The 1,226-nt window shown below is 34.0% G+C and overlaps 1 protein-coding gene across 1 annotated transcript; it reads left to right on the top strand.

Moving 5' to 3' along the window:
* The first annotated feature begins 790 nt into the window (after positions 1-790).
* Positions 791-1,090, top strand: LOC130975236 (glycine-rich protein 5-like). Its single transcript, XM_057900055.1, has one exon. It carries the CDS (start codon positions 791-793, stop codon positions 1,088-1,090), a length of 300 nt encoding a protein of 99 aa, XP_057756038.1.
* Positions 1,091-1,226: the final 136 nt, after the last annotated feature.

Genomic DNA, 1,226 nt, shown 5'->3' on the forward strand with positions numbered 1-1,226 from the left:
AATAACTATTCACAGTTTGACCAGTTCAACCGGCCAGCCCAAACCAATTTTTAGGACCTTAGTACCCATGTTTCATTATATCTGTTCCAAAACTAAAAAAAACGCACCCAAGAAAATAAAGAAAACCATCTTGATAATAGTAGAAATTTGTATAACTACTAAATAATAGACTGAATTATACTAACTCTGTATAAAAAAACTTTAATTAATATAGTGTTAATAGTACTCTTATTTTCTTCTTAAAATTGCATCATCGTAGAAATATTATAATAAATTTAGAAAAATAATGCTAATTAAATGTTATAAATGTGACAAATAATTGAAAACATTCAAATATATAAACGGAACCGATGTTAGAAATCAAACACATGCACGAAGTAAAACATTGGCACTTTACAATTTACATAGTACTATATGATTCAGGATTGTTGAATACAACATTTTATGAATCATGCAATACAAAGAAATTTAAATGTTTTTAAAGTTTCAAAGTAATACTTATTGAAATGGATAATATGATATTCGAGAAGTATATAAAATTTTCAAACGAGACATGGTCATTCTTGCACATTTTCAACAAAACCGATGCGTCACAATATTAGCAACTTGTGTTGCACAAATAAACAAAACACGATAACATATACATACATTTCAACGAGTTTGTTCCTTAAACACACAAGAAAACGACCCTATGTTGACGAGGTAAAACATATTGCGACTATAAAAGCAACTAAGATGAAAGAATGTTTTAAATTAACGTGCAACTGGGCAAATAGTATTATTTGAGAAGATGGAACCATTTGTAATATTCATCATCGTAGCTGTGTCAATATCCGCCTCTGTTTTAATGTTGAGTCTATTGTGCCGAGCAGTAGGAGCAAGTTCAGGATCTGATGGTGGTGGTTTTATCCATCGCAATAACCATCATCATCATATTCATGGTGGTATTGTAGCGGGTGGGATTATTGGGGTCGATGCTGGTGCTACTGGAGCTGGGGGTGGATGCGGCGGTGGCGGTGGTGGAGGAGGTGGGGGTGGATGTGGCGGTGGCGGTGGTGGAGGAGGTGGCGGTGGTGGAGGAGCATGTTAAGCTTCAAAGTTGAAACAAAATTTGAAAGCAACATAGGCTATTTGTGATTCGGATGTGTTTATTAGGAATTGTATTGCGGCAAATAAACCTTCAGCTTATTTTTCTTGAAGTTGTAATTATCTATCTTATTTTTTGT

Source organism: Arachis stenosperma, chromosome 4 (genome assembly GCF_014773155.1).
Source record: "Arachis stenosperma cultivar V10309 chromosome 4, arast.V10309.gnm1.PFL2, whole genome shotgun sequence".
NCBI lineage: Eukaryota > Viridiplantae > Streptophyta > Magnoliopsida > Fabales > Fabaceae > Arachis > Arachis stenosperma.